The sequence below is a fragment of the Mustela putorius genome, unplaced genomic scaffold (assembly GCF_011764305.1).
Source record: "Mustela putorius furo isolate JIRA1106 unplaced genomic scaffold, ASM1176430v1.1 tig00003932_pilon_pilon_pilon:0A:0A, whole genome shotgun sequence".
Taxonomy (NCBI): Eukaryota; Metazoa; Chordata; class Mammalia; order Carnivora; family Mustelidae; genus Mustela; species Mustela putorius.
Window position 1 is genome coordinate 8933046 of NW_025422077.1, and position 17672 is coordinate 8950717.

The window sequence follows — 17672 nt, forward strand, 5'->3', positions numbered from 1 at the left end:
TATTCTTTCTGGTGCAATTGTAAATGAGATTTTTTAAAGATGTCTCTTTCTACTGCTTTGTTTTTAGTGTATAGGAACAGAACAGATTCCTATATATGAATTTTGTATCCTGCAATTCACTGAATTCATTCATTTATTTATTTTTTTGTGGAATCTTTGGGTGTTCTATATGCAGTATCATGTCTTCTGTAAATAGAGTTTCACATGTTCATTACAAGTTTGGATGCTTATTTTTTTTTATAATTTTTTTTAAAAAAGATTTTATGTGAGAGTGAGTGTGTGAATGGCAGGGGTCAGAGGGAGATGGATAAACAGACTCCCTGCTAAGTTGGTAGCTTGATGTGGGGCTTAATCCCATGACCCTGAGATCATGACCTGAGCCGAAGGCAGACACTTAACTGGCTGGGCCACCTAGGCACCTCACATATTTGGGTACTTTAAAATTTTTTTTGTCTGATTGCTGCATCTGGTACTTCCACCACTGTGTTGAATAAAAGTGGGGAGAGTGGATATCTTTTTCTTATTTTTGATCTTAGAGGAAAAGCTTTTACATTTTAACCATTGAGTATGATGTTAGTTTTGAGTTTTTCATATTTGGTGTTCATTATGTTGAGGTATGTTCCCTCTAAACCCACTTTGTTGAGAGTTTTTATCCTAGACAGATTTTTATTTTTTCACATGCTTTTTCTGTATTAAGATGATCATATTGTTGGGGGAAATTAATTTTAATGTTTTATTTAACCTAGTGTATCCAAATTATTATCCCATCAACATGTAAACAATCTAAAATATCTCATCAGTAATTCTAAAAGTTTTTTGAACTATGCCTTGTAAATCTGGTGTATATTTTACACTTAAAGTACATCTCAACTCTGGCCCCATTTCAGGTGTTCCATAGGTACATGGGACTAGTGACTCTCATACTGGGCAGTGCAGCTCTAGAGCTTTAGAGAATAATTCTGTTTCTCTTTACTAGTGGCTAGCTCAGTGCCTGACACACAGTAGATACTAAGTGAAGATTTTTAAGTGAATGAATACAAGTTCCAATAGAGAACTAATAGTAAATGTAATTTTGTTTGGAAGTAATTCTTGGGACCTATGGATTTGGCCTATAGGTTTGAGTGGTTAGAATGTGTATTAAAAATACTTATATCTTTGCAGAATTATGGATCCAAGCCTGTTGAGAGAACGGGAGCTGTTCAAAAAACGAGCTCTTTCCACTCCTGTAGTAGAAAAACGTTCAGTATCTTCTGAATCATCATCATCCTCATCAAAGAAGAAGAAAGCAAAGCTAGAACATGGAGGATCATCGGGCTCTAAACAGAATTCTGGTTAGTAAAATTGACTTTAGGACTATCCAGTTTTTATTTTTTTAGGAAACCATTTAGTCATGGCAAGTTCATTTTTCCAGTTCAACATTTGTATTTATTGGTAGACACTTGTTCAAGTATAAGGGAATGTGATGATAAGAGAATATATTGTTCTTAAGATGTTAATAGTCTTGTCTTATAGTTAGAATTTAGGTTATTCTCTTTGCAGAAAATGACTTTGTTGAAGTTTATTTTATATACCATATATTTCACTTGTTTTATATGTACAGTTCAAAGATTTTTAGTAAATTTGCTGAATTTTGCGCCTATTAATATAATCGTATTGTAGAACATTTCCATCATCCCCGAAAGATACTTTGTGCTCATTTATGATCACTTCTTGTTCCCACCCCAGCTGCAGATAACCATTAGTCTACTTTCTGTCTCTGTATGTTTGCTTTTTCTGGACATTTCATATAAAGGGAATTGTATAATGTGTAGTCTTAGTCTGTGGCTTCTTTTACTTAGCATTTATTGAGATGATCTTTTTGTTGTTTATGCTGTTAACATGGTATATTACATTAGCTGATTTTTCAGATGTTGAACCAACCCTTGCTTTCTTGGAATAGATCATATTTGGTTGTGGTGTATGATTCTTTTTATTTGCTATGGGATTCAGTTAGCTGGTATTTTTTTCAGGATTCATCTGTTAGTACTTTATTTTGCCCTTATTGCTGAAGAGTAATCCATGTATGGGTATACTACAAACCATGATGAATGGTTTATCCATTCATCATTTAATAGACATTTGGATTATTACTAGTTTTTGACTATTATGAATAGTGCTGCTATGAACATTAATGTACAGGCTTTTGTGTGGACTTACTTTCTTTTCTCTTGGATGGAGAACATAAGAGTGGAACTTTGGAGTCATGTTGTAAATTTATTTTTAACTTTTCAAGAAGCTACCAAAATGGCCATATAGTTTTACATTCTCACCATCAGTACATGAGGGTTCTTTGACAGACGGAGATCACAGGTAGGCAGAGAAGCAGGCAGAGAGGAGGAAGCAGAGAGCCCGATGCAGGGCTTGATCCCAGGACCCTGAGATCATGACCTGAGCCAAAGGCAGAGGCTTTAACCCACTGAGCCACCCAGGCACCCCATTTTTTTCCATTCTTATTAAGACTTGTTATTTCTTGTCATTTTGATTATAGCTATTCCAGTGGTTGAAAAGTAGTATCATTGTGTGTTTTAATATTCTATTTGAGAGAGTACACACCAGTCGTGGGGGTTGGAGGGCATTGGGCAGAGCAGGGAGCCTGAGGTGGAGCTTGATTCCAGGATCCTGAGATCATGATCTGAGCCAAAGGCAGGGAGATGTTTAACTGATGGAGCCATGCAGGCACCTGTCATTGTGATTTTAACATTCAGTTCTGTAATGGTTAATGATATTGAGCATCATTTAATTTGCTTATTAGCCATTCCTGGGTCGTCTTTGGTAAAATGTTTATTCAGATTTTTTGCCCACTTAAAAAAGGTTTAATTGTTTTCTTCCTATTGGTTTATAAGTGTTCTTTATATATTCTGGATACAATTTTACTTATTTATTTATTAGAGAGCATAACAGGGGGAGGGGCAGAGAGAGTGCAGGCAGACTCCCGCTGAGCACAGAGCCTCACGTGGGACTTGAACCCAGGACCCAAGATGAAGACCGGAGCCAAAGTCAGACACTTAACGGACTGAGCTACCCAGGTGCCCCTAGATACAATTTCTTTTTTTTTAATATATATATATTTTTAAAGATTTTATTTATTTATTTGACAGAGATTACAAATAGGCAGAGAGGCAGGCAGAGAGAGAGAGAAGAGGAAGCAGGCTCCCTGCTGAGCAGAGAGCCTGATGTGGGACTCGATCCCAGGACCCTGAGATTATGACCTGAGCCGAAGGCAGCAGCTTAACCCATTGAGCCACCCAGGCGACAATTTCTTGATCGAATGTCACTTATGTTCTAAGTGTGTCATATCTAAGAAATCTTTGCCTAACCCAGGATCATGAAAATTTACTCCATCTCTTTTTTTAGGTTTTTAATTTTTTTTGGTAATGTTTTGTTGTTTTTAATGTGTAAGTCTTACACTTATTTTATTATATTTATTCCTAAATATTTTATTATTTTTGATATTGTGAATGAAATTGTTTTCTTAATTTTAATTTTTGAATTGTTCATTGCTAGTATATAAAAATACAATAGATTTTTTTTTTCTTTATTTGAGATAGAGCGAGTGAGAGAGAGAGCACAAGTTGGAAGGGGAGCAGACAGAGGAGGAGGGAGAAGCAGACTCCCCACTGAGCAGGGAGCTCAATGCAGGGTTCAGTCCTGGGATCGTGACCTGAGCCCAGGCGCCCAAGTCACCCAGGCGCCCCTATAGTAGATTTTTAAAAAAGATTTTATTTGAGGGCGCCTGGGTGGCTCAGTGGGTTAAGCCGCTGCCTTCGCCTCAGGTCATGATCTCAGGGTCCTGGGATCGAGTCCTGAGTCGGGCTCTCTGCTTGGCAGGGAGCCTGCTTCCTCCTCTCTCTCTCTCTGCCTGCCTCTCTGCCTACTTGTGATCTCACTCTGTCAAATAAATAATAAATAAAATCCTTAAAAAAAAAAAAGATTTTATTTGAGAGAGAGCAAACAAGGGAGCGCAAGATATGGAGTGAGAGGGGGGAGGGCAGAAGGGGAAGCAGACTCCCTGCTGAGCAGGATCTTGGCATCATGACCTGAGCTGAAGGCAGATGCTTAACCAGCTGAGTGACCCAGGTGCCTCAGAAATACAGTAGTTTTTGGGACACCTTGGTAGCTCAGTTGGTTAAGCAGCTGCCTTCTGCTCAGGTCATGATCCCAGTGTCCTGGGATCGAGTCCCACATCGGGCTCCTTGCTCAGCAGGGAGCCTGCTTCTCCCTCTGCCTCTGCCTACCTCTCTGCCTGTGCTCGCTCGCTCTCTCTCCCTCTATCCCTGACAAATAAATAAATAAAATCTTAAAAAAAAAAGAAAAAGAAATACAGTTAGTTTTTTGTACATTGATCTTGTATTCTGCAACCTTGCTGAACTTGTTCATTCTTTCTAGGTTATTGTGTGTGTGTGTGTGTGTGTTGTGTGTGTGTGTGTGTGTGTGTATGAATTCCATAGGATTTTTTTTTACATGCAAGATTATGTCATATGTGAATAAGGATGGATTTATTATGTCCTTTCCAGTGTGAATGCCCTTCCTTCTTTCCTTCCTTCCCTCCTTTCTGCCCTGGACTGGCTAATAGAATGTTGAATACAGGTGGTGAGAGTGAACATCTTTGCCTTGTTCCTGATCTTAGGGGAAAGGCAGTCAATCTTCCTCCTTAATGCATGATCTTAGATGCATGGATTTTGTAGATGCCCATTATCAGGGCAAACTAGTTTGTTGAGAGTTTTGTTTTTTGTTTGTTTGTTTGTTTGTTTTTAAAGATTTATTTATGAGAGAGAGAGAGAGAGGGCACAAGCAGGGGGAGAGGGAGAAGCAGACTCCCCGCTGACCTGGAGATCATGACCTGAGCTGAAAGTAGATGCCTAACCATCTGAGCCACCCAGGTACCCCCAATTGTTGAGAGGTTTTAATCTTAAATGGGTATTGGAGGTTGTCAAATGCTTTTTCGTCATCTTTTGAGAAGATCATGTTCTTGTTTTTTATTAATAATACATTAATTGATTTTTCAGATGTTAAACCAGTCTGGCATTCTTAGAATAAATCCTACTTGGTCATGATGTATAATCCTTTTTATTTGTTGTGGAATTTCAGATTGCTGGTATTTTGTACAGGAGTTTTGTGTTTGCATTCATGAGGGTGGGGTTTGTAGTTTTTATGTGATGCCTGTCAGGGTGTTTCTGGCCTCATAAAATGATTGGTGAAGTGTTCTTTTTTCCACTGTTTTCTGGAAGAGTTTGTGAAGGTTTGATACATTTTTCTCTTTAAATATTTGGTAGAGTTCACTAGTGAAGCCACTTGGGCTGTAAAGCTAGTCACAGGGCTGTACCCAGCTTTCCTCTGTGGGAAGCTCTTGTAGAAATTCTTTTTTAAATTTTTTTTTTAAAGATTTTATTTATTTATTTGACAGAGAGAGATCACAAGTAGACAGAGAGGCAGGCAGAGAGAGAGAGAGGGTAGCAGGCTCCCCGCTGAGCAGAGAGCCCGATGCGGGACTCGATCCCAGGACCCTGAGATCATGACCTGAGCTGAAGGCAGCGGCTTAACCCACTGAGCCACCCAGGCGCCCCTCTTGTAGAAATTCTTAAAGATATATTCAGATTATTTGTTATCTGCTTAAGTTAATTTTGGTGCTTTGTATCTTTTTAGGAGTTTTTCCATTCCATTATCTACACTGTCTAAACTTTTTCAAAGTATTTCCTTGGAATCCTTTGATTTCTGTAAGGTCAGTAATGATAACCTTCCCTCTTTTATTTCTGATTTTAGGAATTTGTGTTTTATTTTGTTGATCTTTTCAAAAGATCAACTTTGGTTTTATTTCTTTCTTTCTTGTGTTTTTCTTTTTTTTTTTTTTAATTTTTTCTACTTCACCATTATTTTCTTTCTTCTACTTATTTTGGGTTTAGTTTAGTCTTAAGACCATTACCTTTTAAACAACAAGGTCAGTCCAGTGTAATTCACAAGAAACTATTTAACTACCAAAAAATGCAGCAATAGTAATCTTCATGGATGTCATTTTGTTAGATATTTTGCAAGCTGTTTTACTAATTGATGTTTAAGTAGAAGTAATCTTTTTATCAGGTAGGACTCTCAGTCTTATTAGCACATACATTAAGTTGATTTTGTCTTCATTCCAGTGAAATGTACATTGAATTAATTCATAGTACCTTTGTAGTACACTGTTTAAACATTAGCACAGACCCAGTCTTAGGCCTAGTTTCTTTGATCTGGTTAAGAATATCTTTGCTCCTAGCAGCAGCTCTTTCTGCCCAGGGGTCTTGTTCTCAAGCTTTAATAAAACTGCCTTTTGGCACATGCGCGCACACACACACACACAATCTTTGCTCCTCCTAAATAACAAAATTCAACCAAATAATTAAGATCTAATTGGCCTTATGAAATGATCTATGAATCAGCAGCATCCCATTTAGCAAATAGAGAGGCAATCCAAGGAATTGTGCAAAATGGAAGGTTCTTTTCCTTTGTTTTAAAAATTTTGTTTATTTATTTGGCAGAGACCGTGAGAGAGGGAATATAAGCAGGGGGAGTGGGCGGAGGGAGAAGCAGGCTTCCTGCCAAGCATGGAGCCTGATGCAGGGCTCCATCCCAGGACCCTGGGATCATGACCTGAGCCCAAGGCAGCTGGTTAAGGACTGAGCCACCGAGGTGCCCAGCAAAATGGAAGCTTTTTATAGAAGGAGGGCAAAGGCAGGAAAGTTATTAGCAAAAGAAAAGGACTGTTCTAGGCCAGGCCTTTTCTAGGGAGAAAAGCCAGGGGTTTTATGCAGATGACCTCATCTTTCTTTGGGGGATGGGGAAGGGTGCTCGTGGCATACTCATTGGCATTGATTGAAAAATTCCTGACTGACCAGATAAGACTACATTTCTGAGGGAGTTTGAAACTGCAGTTAAATTATGTATAAAACACCAATTTTGGAATTTGGTCAAAGTGACACTAATTTGGGCCACCTTTTTTTTTTTCAAACAGTATGAAATCTCACTGTGTCTTAAAAACAACAAAGATTTGTTGTTTCTCTTTCATACCACATATTTATCATGTATTGGCAAGGCTCTTGGCTCTTTAGTTACTCAGAGGACCCAGGCTGATAGAGTAGCCGATATTTCAGATGTTTTTGGTCTCAGTGCCAGAGGGAGAAGGAACTCTGGAATATCTTACCTGTCAGTTAAAATTCTCTTTCCTGATGGTAAGAGCTTACTTTTCTCTCACAACTCATTGTCTAGAACTAGTCACAGGGCTGTACCCAGACACATGGGGTCCCAAGTGCTCTAAGAAGGAAGAGCAGGAATTCCTGGGTGTAAACACTGAAGACTACTGTACCATCCTAGACCGGGTCAGTACCAGTGGATTGTCTGATTAGGTGCTTACAGGGTTTCCTGGCTTAACTTCTTTAGACTACTCTTTCTGTACAGCAATCTGTGATTTTTCTAATCATCAGTCTGATGATATCACTGTCTTTAGGCTGATCATCATTGCTTTTCAGATGAAGCCCGTCTTTTCCTGCTGTCTATATGCCCTACCTGATCTGGTCTCCATTACCTTTTATACCCATAGCTCACTGTTTTTCTTATACTCTGTCCTAGTGATACTTTCCTGTAGCTCCTTTAACATGCTTTACTCCCTTTTACCTCATGACTTTTGCCCACATTATGTCCTCTTCCTGGAATATTCTTTCTTAGCTCCTTCCCTCTTTCCTTTGGTTAACTCCTGTTCCTCTTTTAGGTTGCAGCTTAAGTCATATTATTTCTACTGTCCTATTTGAATTCAGTGCTTAGCCTTTGATTCCCAAAGCACTCATTATTTTTGACAAAGCTGTGTCATAGTAATTGCATGATTACTTGTTTGCCATCGTAACCCAATCTGTCACACATAGAGGCACTCAATACATATTTGTGGAATGGTTAAATACATTACAGCATAAGGTAGGAAAAGTTAGTAGTGCCCATTATCAAGAAATTTAGCAATTAAAGATATGTATGCTTCCCATTTGTGGCAAGGACTCCAGAGTTTGTGGTTTATGAAAATGTGGTTTTAACGGTGCTCAGAATATCTCCTGGTTACCAAAGTACTTTGCATACCAGTTTTTGCAAGTCCTTTGAAATTTGGTTACATTATTTGCGTTTATTTCTAAGGATAGAAAGAGAAAACATTTTGTGGAAAAGTGATTCCAAACTGATAGGGTTCTCTAAGTTGAAAATGACAGATAAGTATTTTTCTTTTTAAGATTTATCAAAGAGAGAGAGAGAGAGAAAGAGAAAGGGAGAGCTGGGGGAGGAGCAGAGGGAGAGAATCTTTTAAGGAGACTCCCTGCAGAGCCCCCCATGGGGCTCCATCCAGACCCATGAGATCACGACCTGAGCAGAAATGGAAGAGTCAGACGCCCAACCGACTAAGCCACTCATGCGCCCCCAGATGTGTATTTTTCATTTCCTGTATCAAATATTTTCTCTTTCCTTAATTGTACCTTAATTTTCAGTAGTTTCTTAATAAGCTAAGTTGATTTATCATATTTAAAAGTGTTATTTCCATTTTTTGTTGTTATTTTTGAGTAATGCTTTTAAAAATCTCTTTGTATCTTGAGCTTTTTCCTTTTGAACGAATTTGTCAGGGTGAATTTCCAGGAATGTTATTTCTTGCTAAGTGCAGTTGTGGTGGTTTAGAGCATGCTTAGGTTTGCTCATGGGTCCTGGCAAAACAGTGTTTGGGGAATGAAATACAATATCTGTATAGCTCTTGTAATTCTAAGAAATAAAACTACAGTGTTTCTTGATAGGTGTTATATGGTCCTGTTTTTCACCTTCTTTGGGGGTTAGTCTTTTCAGCATTGGGTATCTTAGCCCTTGCGAATATGGGTATCTTAGCCCTTGAGAATAAACTCAGGAAATACAACTTAGACGGTATGCTAGTAAGTTTTAGTTTGAAAATAGCCTGGCCGTTGTTAAACCATGTGTTTCTTATTAAATGGTAAGGCAGTTTTATGAAAATTTTATGCACGTACACTTGTGATCTTTCTATTTTGAGACTTTTTCCCACACTAATCCCTAAATAAAACTTAAGTCTTTAAAAAATGTATAAGTTGTCCTCAGTAACCTAGAATATACTTCTTTTTAATAAGTAGGGATTTTATGTATAAGTGGAATTATTTACTTTGGACTTAGGTAAACATTTTTATTACCCAAACACATGGAGGGAAGTTTATTTTTTAGTCCACATGGTTTGTTTAGATCAGGGTTATTTGATCTTGCTGATGTTTTCTGGCTTACCTTTTGTTGCTTAATATTGAAATCTGGGAATCTTTTACCCAGTTTTTGAATTATCATTTTAAATAGATTGGTAACTTACACTTGTGAAGTTTTACTGTACATTTAATGAAAGGGATACACACACACAAAGTGCATATTTGACTTGTTTTTCCCTTCTTTTAGAAATCTTTTAATCACTCAGAGTCAATTTTCATAATAACAGTTGGCCTCAGAAAATTTTCCTTTTTTCTCAGTAGTTGAAGGCTGTTTTCAGAGATTTTGTTCATCTTAGTAGAGTGCTAGACCACTTCAATTTCACGTTTTCTGATGTTGTCCATCATACTTCTAAGAGGGTTAGGTTCACTTTTCAAGTCTTTCACAGTTTTGTTTTTTACACAGCAGCAACAGTCAAGCACTTCATAAAGGAAAGCCAACACCACTAAAGATACCACTGTAAATATAAATAAAAGCAGAATGACAAAGCAGGCAGTGTTCCAGTTATCATGAAAAGGGTAAATTTTTTGAACTTGAAAACCAAGGTATTGATAAACAGATGTAGTGGTTTCATTCCAGAGGCTGGAGGTCAGGGAGGCCATTCTTAGGGATTCTACTTCTTGTATTGCTCTTTTGAATCTGCAAAAAGGTAAAAAATGAATATATGTAACCAAATTCTAAAGATTAGTCAATTTAAGTCTTAGTACTAATATTTGATGGTAAATTTTTGTAGGTAACATGAGTCATCTTATTTTCTGCCAGAATTAAATGCCCAAATGATATTTTTGAATTTTTTCTGTATTTTATGGCCATATACTCTATAAACTATATTGTATATTTATGTGTGTCATTTGCTGGACAAATATGTTTAAGATTTCTATATAGAGGTTAATTGTTAATAGAAGTGGAAAAAAAGAAGCTGAATTGGTTTAAAATTTGACTAAAGCAGTGGTCAGTGATTTGTTAACTACAAAAAATTGTATTTTAACATGGTGGTCTTCAAACTGCCTCCTGAAGAGCTTTTCTCATTACCTGTGTGGCTCCTTCTCAGCTTGTTGGCTCAGTGTATCTCTCTCTCCTCTATTTCCAGTCTTTTAAACTTCAAGGACAGGTGACCTGAATCAGAAAATAGTGGCTGAGTGAAAAATATTAAAAGAAAGAAAAGCTAAATAATGGCAGTTTTCAGAATAAAGATAATAAAATTTTAGGTTTAAGTTGCCTAAGAAGAGACCTTAATCTTAGGATTTCTTTTTGTTGTGTATCTGATAGTGTTAACCGTTTCATATAGCCAGTCTATGGACATGAATATTTTAAACAGTATCCCAGATGTATTGATTAATAAATTATTATTCCATTTCACAAAATTAACCAGTGAATTAAAGTTCTAGTATCCTTTTTTATCCTTTTTTTTTTTTTTTTAATTTTATTTATTTGTCAGAGAGAAATTAGAAGCATGGAGAGCTGCAGGCAGAACAGGCAGAGCAGGTAGAGGGAGAAGCAGGCTCCCTGCTGAGCAAGGAGCCTAATGCAGGGCTTGATCCTAGGACTCTGGGATCATGACCCAAGATGAAGGCAGATGCTTAACCAACTGAGCCACCCAGGCATCCCAGAGTTTTAGTATCTTGCATTAAGTTTTGCTCTTGTTGACTTGATACTTGTTAGACCTTACATGGCACCAGAAGGATTGAAGATCTTATTACCTTGATCCTTCAGAAGTGTCCTTTAAAATTATTTTAAGAAATTATAAAATGCTTTTATACTAAGAAAATTTTGGAAATAAGAGGAAAAAATTCCACTTTGTTAATTCATTCACTATTGTAGTTTGCTTTATTTTATTAAAGAAATGACTTAGTTTGCATGATTTTTCTTTACTACATAGTTGTGAGTAGATTTTCATTCATTCTTATAAACAGATGTTTATTGATTACCTACTGTGTACCAAATAGTTTTCTAAGTGCTGGAGATACTTGTGTGTGTGAGTACGTTTCTTTCTTTCTTTTTTTTTAATATTTTATTTATTTAATTGACTGAAAGGAACAGCGAGAGAGAGGGAACACAGCAGGGGAAGTGGGAGAGGGAGAAGCAGGTTTCCCTCAGAGTGGGCAGCCCAATGCAGGGCTCGATCCCAGGACCCTGGAACCATGACCCGAGCCAAAGGCAGACGTCTGACTGAGCCACCCAAGTGCCCTGTAAATAAATAAATCTTTAAAAAAAGAAAAGTATGATGAACCCCTGTATGCTCATAATATAGCTTCAATTATCACTTCATCAATACCCATTTGCTTCCACCTGTAGACTATTTTGAAGGAAACTGTAGACATCATCACTTCATCTACACATATTCAGTGTATATCCCTTAAAAGGTGAGGATTCTGTTTTTAAACATAACCACATTGTCATTTTCACACCAAAAAAAGATGAAAAAGTGACTTTAAAAAACCCAACTCTGTAACTTTAAAAAACCCAAAGCCATCATTTGTTTTCTTTATAAATGTAATTTTAAAGTTACATTAATAAGTTAATATTTTCTAAGGTTTTTGTTTGTTTTTATCTATTTTTAAGTAAAGTCTGTGCCCAGCATGGGACTTGAGTTCACAATCCCGAGATCTGGGTCACATGCTTACTGACTAAGCCACCTAGGCACTCACATGTTACTGTTTTTATCTTAGATCACATTTGCTTGGCAATAGCTTCACCTCTCTGGATGGACTTGGTTTCTTCTTTTGTGTATTTTGAAGGTTAAATCAATGATCTGAGGTCAGAAGTAAAGGCTTAAATTTATTTGTTCTTTTTGGATTTAAGAATCCTTCAGCTTCATGGTTTGTGGTGATCCTTCATCTTGAAACAAGGGACAACAGACTAATGGACAATAATTGAATCAGTTGCTTTTATTAGTTTGGGGACTTACAAAAATACATTGTCTGCAATGCCAGTGTATGAGGAACTTCCCAGTATATTACAGTATTTTCAAACTATCTGGGGACCCTGCTTTTTAGAGTTACCCTCTTTTATCCCTTAAGTTTTTCTTTTCCTTAGTGCATTCTTAAGGAAAATGGGGCTGCTATGTTGCACACCTACAGGGAACACTATTCATACTGTACTGTAAGGTGCCATTCACATAGAATACGCTGTAGATGTTGCACCTTGGAGTCTAATGTGGATATCCTGATAGGCCACTCCTGCCAATTTCTGCAGTATTGCTGTTTCTGATTCTATAATATGCATGATTATATCCATGCATATAAGTAGTCAAGTAACCCATAGAAACTGACTCAAATGGAGAGAATATTAGTCCTTTTTCACCTAGTCTTCACAATAGCATAGTGATGGCTGTGTACACACACACAAATGCCTAAAAAATATTTAGTTTTGGAACTCCTTTAAATTAAAATTTTTAATATGACTACAATGTGGTATTCCTGGGAGGGGTAGCACACATTGTTAGTTATTTTTTACTTAAGTGTGAATAAGTTTCAGGTCTTTTCGAAAAAACAGCATATAGAGGAGGAGAGGAAGAATAGGATCTTGAAGAAATAGAGAACAGTGCCATTTATTGTATGGGTAGATAAAGAGCAGGGGAAGAATCACTGGAGGATCTATCTGATTTTACCTGGGCTAACCTAGGACATCTTCAGCATTGATGCAAATATTCCTTAGACTCTCTGTCTGTTCAGGCCTTTCAGGTTGATTCCTTTGTTGTTTCGTTTTGTTAAGTAATCTCTACACCCAGTATGAGGCTTGAAGTCTTAAGCCTGAGATCAAGAATCACATGCCATGTGCCTGACTGAGCCAGCCAGGTGCCCCAGCTTGGTTACTTTTTAAAATCTGAGAATTTCTTTCCACATTATGTCCCTGAAATTAGTTTAATGTAGGGGCACGTGGGTGGCTCAGTGGGTTGAGCATCCAGCTCTTGGGTTCAGCTGAGGCTCTCATTTGTGAGAATGAGCCCCTAGTGGGGGGCTCTGCACTCTGTGGAGAGTCTGCTTGGGATTCATTCTTTCTCTCTCTCTCTCTCTCTTTCTCTGTCTCCCAAGTAAATAAATCTTAAAAAAAATAATTTTAATATACCTTTTTTTTTTTTCTTAAAGATTTTATTTATTTATTTGACAGAGATCACAAGCAGGCAGAGAGGCAGGCAGAGAGAGAGAGAGGAGGAAGCAGGCTCCCTTTTGAGCAGAGAGCCCGATGCAGGGCTCTCTCCCAGGACCCTGGGATCATGACCTGAGCCGAAGGCAGAGGCTTTAACCCACTGAGCCACCCAGGCACCCCAGTTTAATGTACCTTATTAATTAATGTTAACTTAAAATGTCATTTCATTATTGAGTTCAGAAATTTTATAGTCATTCTCCTTTTTTACATTCTAATAATCTTAAATAAAAATGAAAAACTTCACTAATAATCCTGTCTCCCTAACATATCAAACTTTTGTTTCTTTTCTTCTCGAAATTGACTGTATAAATCTGTAACTCATACCTGGTTGAAATTATACTGAAGTTATTACTTTGTATTTTAACTCTTTATGAGTAGGGATTTCTTTTGTATTGGCTTTAAAACTGAGGAGAGGTTGTAAAGACTAATAAAAGTTTCTATTTCAAAATGAAATTTTAGGGGCGCCGGGGTGGCTCAGTGGGTTAAGCCTCTGCCTGCAGCTCAGGTCCTGATCTCAGGGTCTTGGGATCGAGCCCCGCATCGGACTCTCTGCTCAGTGGGGAGACTGCTTCTCCCTCTCTCTCTGCCTGCCTCTCTGCCTATTTGTGATCTCTGTCTGTCAAATAAATAAATAAAATCTTTTTTAAAAAAATGAAATTTTAGAATTACTGGAAAGTTGGTTTAAGGGATAATAAATATTCTATTTATTTTTGAGGTACAAGTGAACTGCTTAAAATTTTTGACATTATATTCTATTTCTCAAAGGAGATTTATTTGTGAGAGAGAGTGAGAGTGCACACACGCGCATGCGTGCAATTGTCAGATATGGGAGGTACAGAGGGAGAAAGAATCCCAAGTAGACTCCCCACCGACCAGGGAGCCAACTTGGGGCTTGATCCCATGACCCTGAGCTGAATGAAATTCAGGAGTCAATGTTCAACCCACTGAGCCTCCTAGGTGTCCCCATATTTTATTTATTTTTGAGGTACAAGTGAACTGTTTAAAATTTTTTCAAGCCCTCTCATGCATCTCCTCCCATCAAAGTAGAGGGAGGAAAGGAAGGGATAAGGTGGGGCAGGCAGACAGCACAAACCAAATTCAGGTATTTGAAGTTAACTTGATCATGATCTGTTCTTCTTGTTAAAATTAGTATATCCATACAATTGATAATTGTGTGTGAATGAGGTAACTGTGGTGATACTGAAAGATTTCTAGGATCTGTTAAGTCAGAAAGACCAAGATGTAGGACAGTATGTATAAGAGAGGGGGAAGTAATATGCATTTTTATTTGCTTGATTCTGCACAAAAGTTTTGGAAGGAGTTATGTAAGAAATTAATAACAATGATTGCCTGTGTGGTTGGTTGGAGAGTAGAGCTGGGAAACAGATCTGTGTGAGATTTCACAAGGTACATCTTGTAATAATTTCAGTTTTTGAACCATTTGAATATAGTACTTACCTAAAGCCCTAACTAATATACTTTAAAAGTATTTCTTGTCTTTGGTTTTATGTATCTGTTGTGTTACATTGTGTTATATATCTGTGTTTTCTATCTATTTGATACACTTACTGAGTTTTTTGGATTACTTCTAAAAAAAAGAATCCGTAAACTCTCATTTTGATTAGAAGTGTCTAAGCAGTTTAAGGAAGAGTATACCCGTGTTGTAAATGATGACAGTTTATGTTGTAAATGATGACAGTTTGCCTCTTAAGTGAGTGTATTGATAACTGATGAGCAACTCAAAACATTCAATCTTTAGTTAGCTTCTGGGCATATCTGAAAAAAGTAAACCATGAAATACAGAGTCATTTTGTACCTTAAATTTAATGTAGTTCATTCTTTTTAAGTACAGTAGAGCTCTAGCAATTTTTTGTGCTAAATTTAGAGTAAAATCTAAAACTTACTTTAATGGAGTAGACATAATTAGACATGCAGAAAGATGGTATTATTAGGATTCTCTCATATTCTAAGACTGTTTTTGGAATTAAAATACACATTATATCAAGTACCTGCTATAAACATGCTTTATGAAAAATAAGACTAAATGGTAAAAAAAAATCATTTGTATACTTTTTTTGGATCCCCACCCCTTTAAAATTTCATTACAGAAATGGGGAGAGTTAAAATAAATACCATATTTTTGTTTGTTTTTATATATTCTCTTCACCTATTTTTCCTCCTATGTTCAGAAGATCCTAGTGAAATAATTATGGGGATAGGACTTCAAACTGTTCTGGAACCTTGAATTGTCGGATCAGAACAAGATTATGCTTTTGCTCTAATTATGGTAAAAGCCCTTGAGTTGAATTCTGTAGCATCTTTAAACATATAACTTTGAAATATGATCAGTTAATAATATTGGCATTTAAATATAGAGCGCTCACCCAGCCCTGGAGCTCTCTGAGATAGGCCATGCGTCTAGTCAGTTTGGTGAAAGACCAGTAACCCTACATCTCTGCTAACTATAAATACATTACCAACAAATGTGAGCTGGTTATAGTGCCAATAATGGGGGGGGGCAGCGCTCTGTTTACAGTTTACCTGAAATTTTAGTTACAAGTTAACTGTTTTATTTGACAAGATGTGTTTATTTATCTGAGACTTCCTTTGGCTCCCATATACTTTGTACAGCAAGCAGGAATATTTTCTAGGTAATTAACCCCATTGTTCTGAACCTGGAGAAATTTAATTTCTTCTTACAGCAACCTTTAGGTTTTGTAATGAATGGTTTACTCATGCTGACTGAATGCTGAATAAGAAATAGAAGGAATAAAAATTATGAAAATAGTCTTTTAAAATTTAAATTTATTAGCAAAGTTTGATCTTTAGGTCGGTATGTGTGGGTAATATCCTGGAACTCTGGCATTTACTAAATAATCATATTTTTCATGCTCGACTATTATAAAATTAGAAATTTGGTCAGTATTTCTAATTTTTAGTAGACATGAATAATTACTCTGGGCCATCAAAGTAATCTTATTACCTACCCTTGAAAGGTACCATACTTCCTCCCTTACCAGTTCTTCTTAAAACATATTTTTATTTTTTATGTAGTTTATCAGAAAGACTTGCTCTCTGTTTCTTTTGAGGAATCAGTTGAAGAATAATTTCAACATTATATTGAGATATGGTTATGAATATTTTGTGGCATATAAAAAGTGAAAGGCTGTTTAAGAAGGTTATTATTTAATAATAGAATGACTTGTGTATTACAGTAATAAAGATTTTAAAATTTAACCATAAATAATATGGTTTTAACTAAAATAAATAATATGGTTTTAACTAAAATAGTTATTTTAACTAAAATAACTATTTTAATTAAAATGTTAGGGAAGTCTTGAAGCTCTACAAATGATCTCTTTGGCTGTAGTATAATGCAGCCTATTTAATGATATCTTTACGGTCTTATTATTTTTATGTAAAAATCACAATCCTTACAGTTTCTTGGCATTCACTGCATCTACACTCAAAGTCAAATGAACAGTTTTAAACTATTTTCTCATATTTGTTAAAATATAACAAACTTTCCCGTAAGTAACCGCTTTTTACCAACCAATACAATTTGCACATACAGTCAGAAAGCTTTAGTCCAGGATTCGCTTTGAGTCTAGATTTTTCTTTAAGAAAAATCCTTTGTTAAGGCAACCAGACTGCTGAAATGAAATAACTCAGAAAAAATAAATTCGCAAGTAACCACTTAACATTAAATGTTTATCGTTTACTCTAAGGTCTGGATATAGATCAGGTTCATAGAAAATCTCATGAATTTTCCATAAGGCACAGATGGTAAGGGTGCTTATCAAATAGCACAAGGCAGTCTTCACATTTTCATAATAAAATCCTACCAAGCAGTGAAATGAATACATTGCTTTTTTTGGCCTTTCGTAGGAACAAAGCTTTCTGCTTAGTTTTTATAGTAAAATATTTTTATATTTCATCATAAGGACATGTATTACTAAATGAAAGAGATCGTATAAACCTACCTCTTGTCTGAAGGCTGCTGTTGAAGCGATGGTATCGTCTGTTTGTAATGCAGTCCAGTGCACATCCAAGATGGAGCTGTGCTTCTATTGGTTGAACCACAATGCAGCTGACAGTTTCCTCTTCGTTCATTTGCATTAAGTCCTGCCACCCTTAAGTGTAAATCATTCATAAACTTGAATAGAGCTGTCTGGGATATAAACTGTCACCTCTTTTTCTTGCCTTATTTTTTTTGTCCTTAAGCTAAATTTCTG

At 36.5% G+C, this 17672-nt stretch overlaps 2 protein-coding genes across 4 annotated transcripts in view; one reads left to right on the forward strand and one right to left on the reverse strand.

The window, feature by feature from the left end:
• The window catches only part of GTF2E2 (general transcription factor IIE subunit 2), a 67287-nt gene that overhangs the window by 10327 nt on the left and 39288 nt on the right, over positions 1-17672 (forward strand). For both annotated transcript variants that reach the window (XM_004757798.2, XM_013059019.2), the window contains exon 2: positions 1162-1331. In XM_004757798.2, the coding sequence (XP_004757855.1) occupies positions 1166-1331 (166 nt within the window). In that variant the 5' untranslated portion in view covers positions 1162-1165. The remainder of the gene's footprint in view (positions 1-1161; positions 1332-17672) is intronic.
• Positions 9452-17507, reverse strand: SMIM18 (small integral membrane protein 18). Of its 2 annotated transcripts, none has more exons than XM_004757797.3 (3): positions 17421-17507; positions 10321-10404; positions 9452-9927 (listed from the first exon to the last, which is right to left on the reverse strand). In XM_004757797.3, exon 3 carries the CDS (start codon positions 9888-9890, stop codon positions 9594-9596), a length of 297 nt encoding a protein of 98 aa, XP_004757854.1. In that variant the 5' UTR covers positions 9891-9927; positions 10321-10404; positions 17421-17507; the 3' UTR covers positions 9452-9593. The 2 variants fall into 2 exon arrangements, with proteins under 2 accessions (XP_004757854.1, XP_012914475.1); XM_013059021.2 differs by having other exon boundaries at positions 10321-10423; positions 17421-17492.